General features: G+C 46.3%; 1 protein-coding gene and 1 long non-coding RNA gene across 2 annotated transcripts in view; both read left to right on the top strand.

Moving 5' to 3' along the window:
- Positions 1–2,500, top strand: part of LOC134069079 (uncharacterized) — a 27,970-nt gene that overhangs the window by 6,818 nt on the left and 18,652 nt on the right. The gene's annotated exons all lie outside the window — the stretch shown is intronic.
- slc7a9 (solute carrier family 7 member 9) overlaps positions 1–2,500 on the top strand; it is a 10,242-nt gene that overhangs the window by 2,376 nt on the left and 5,366 nt on the right. The window contains exons 3-7 of the mRNA XM_062524936.1: positions 64–306; positions 1,017–1,142; positions 1,631–1,730; positions 1,973–2,017; positions 2,334–2,457. Coding sequence (XP_062380920.1) covers positions 64–306; positions 1,017–1,142; positions 1,631–1,730; positions 1,973–2,017; positions 2,334–2,457 — 638 coding nt within the window. The remainder of the gene's footprint in view (positions 1–63; positions 307–1,016; positions 1,143–1,630; positions 1,731–1,972; positions 2,018–2,333; positions 2,458–2,500) is intronic.

Genomic DNA, 2,500 nt, shown 5'->3' with positions numbered 1-2,500 from the left:
TGTGTGTGTGTGTGTGTGTGTGTGTGTGTGTGTGTGTGTGTGTGTGTGTGTGTGTGTGTGTAGGGGCCCTATGCTATGCAGAGCTGGGCACCATGATTACTAAGTCCGGTGGTGAGTACCCGTACCTGATGGAGGCGTTTGGGCCGGTCATGGCCTTCCTCTACTCCTGGACCACCATCATCGTCCTCAAGCCTTCGTCCTTCGCCATCATCGCCCTCAGCTGCGCTGAGTACGCCGCCACGCCCTTTTACCCAGGATGCACCCCTCCTCAGCTCGTCACCAAGAGCCTCGCCGCCGCCACCATCTGTACGTCTCAAATACTCTCTCTCCTCCTCACTCTTTCTTACCTCCTTCCTTCCATACAGTACTTACCATCCATCCATCCATCCAATGATCACTATCCATCCATACATCAATCCACTACTTCCCATTCATCACCATCCATCCATCTATCCATTTACATTGAAATGACATTACATTTGGCTGATGCTTTTTAGCTAAAGCGACTTTTTTTTAAAGCAATTATCACATCAATTCTAGGAAAAAAGAGAAAAGGTTGAGTGCAGTAAGAATAGGTGCATCTATAAGTGCAGTGGTCCAGAGGGGAGATGTGGCTGGGAATAACCGGGTTGGTGTAGATAACAAAGAGAAGGGGCCCAGTGCTGAGCCCTGGGGGACCCCTGTGGTGAGAAAGGGAGGTGCGGACAGCTATCCAAGACATGATACGTTAAACGAGCGTCCTGTGAGGTAGGATTCAAACCAGGAGAGAGCTGAGCCAGAGATATTTGACCCATATTTGAGAGTATAACTATCCATTAATGACTATCCATCCATCAATCAATCAATCCATCCATCAATCAATCAATCAATCAATCAATCCATATTTCCCTTTCTTCTCCCTATTCTGTTTTTCTTGTTATTTCATTCCGCCATTCAGAGAGATCTCTCCCTCTAATTCCCAATAAGAGAATGTAACCCTTGAACTTTGCCCTTTGCCCTCTGGTTGTTGTCCTCAGTTCTGATCTGCCTGGTGAACTGTCTGAGTGTGAAGTTGGCCAGCTACATCCAGAACTTCTTCACTGCCGCCAAACTCTTCATCATCCTCATCATCGTGGTGGCTGGGATTGTGTTACTGGCTCAGGGTGTGTATGTGTGTGTGTGTGTGTGTGTGTGTGTGTGTGTGTGTGTCTGTGTGTGTAGGCTGGGATTGTTCTTCTGACAGAGGGCATGAGTGAGAATAAAACCAGTCCAGTAACAAATCTCTCTCTATATATAATGACAACTTACTTAAATATGAATATGTTTTTTTGGTAACAAGATTTTGTGTTAAGAATGGTCAGATGTTCTGTTTTGCTGCACTGGGTCCTTCCTGTTTAAGATTGGAATGTCTGACATCTGCTGTGACCAAATCAATGTTTATTTAGCTGCCGTCTACCTGGTTAACCTTTATCAGCTATTTAGCTTGACCTAGCCATGGCTCTATGGGCTGCAGTGGATAGTCCATTGTGCTTCATGAATAAAAATTCCCCGAAATGTAGGAGTTGTTGTACAGTATGTTGATGTGTGTGTGTGTGTGTGTGTGTGTGTGTGTGTGTGTCTGTGTGTGTGTGCTTTGGTGTGTACCTCACAGGAAATACTCAGAACCTGACTAATGCATTTGACGGGGGGGCCACATCTTTTGGAGCCATAGGACTGGCCTTCTACAACGGCCTATGGGCTTATGATGGGTGGTAGGAGACAAGGACACACACACACACACACACACACACACACACACAGAGATAGCCTGCTGTCCAAACATTTCATGGCATGTATCATATTAGGCATGTGTTTGTTTGTTTGTGTGTCTGTGTGTGCATGCGTGTGTGTGTTTCTCATGATTACAGAATAGGTTAGGTGCATAAGGATGTCCTACTGTATGCAAAACTGTTGTGTGGTTGATGTGTGTGTGTGTGTGTGTTCTCCTTTATAGGAATCAGCTGAACTTCATAACAGAGGAGCTGAAAAATCCCTACAGGTAGGACACAGCACTGGAGTGTGTGTGTGTGTGTGTGTGTGTGTGTGTGTGTGTGTGTGTGTGAGTGTGTGCGCGTGCGTGTGTGTGTGTGTGTGTGTGTGTGTGTGTGTGTGTGTGTGTGTGTGTGTGTTATGTATGCATACTAACATACATCCTTGCTGTAAATGGTAGCCAATGTTATTGTGTGTGTATGTGTGTATGTTAGTACAAGAAGCCTGTATCATAGGTATCCCTTTGTTGTTGTGTGCGTGTGTGTGTGTGTGTGTGTGTGTGTGTGTGTGTGCGTGTGTGTGTGTGTGTGTGTGTGTGTGTGTAGAAACCTACCGTTGGCCATCATCATAGGTATCCCTCTGGTATCTGTGTGTTACGTGCTCGTCAACATCGCCTACTTCAGCGCCATGACGACCACTGAACTTCTACAGTCGTCCGCTGTCGCCGTGGTGAGTGTTGTCATGCCAGCCTCCCTCCATGTCTTATTCTCAC

Source organism: Sardina pilchardus, chromosome 21 (genome assembly GCF_963854185.1).
Source record: "Sardina pilchardus chromosome 21, fSarPil1.1, whole genome shotgun sequence".
Taxonomy (NCBI): domain Eukaryota; kingdom Metazoa; phylum Chordata; class Actinopteri; order Clupeiformes; family Clupeidae; genus Sardina; species Sardina pilchardus.
This window is presented reverse-complemented; position numbering and strand designations above follow the sequence as displayed.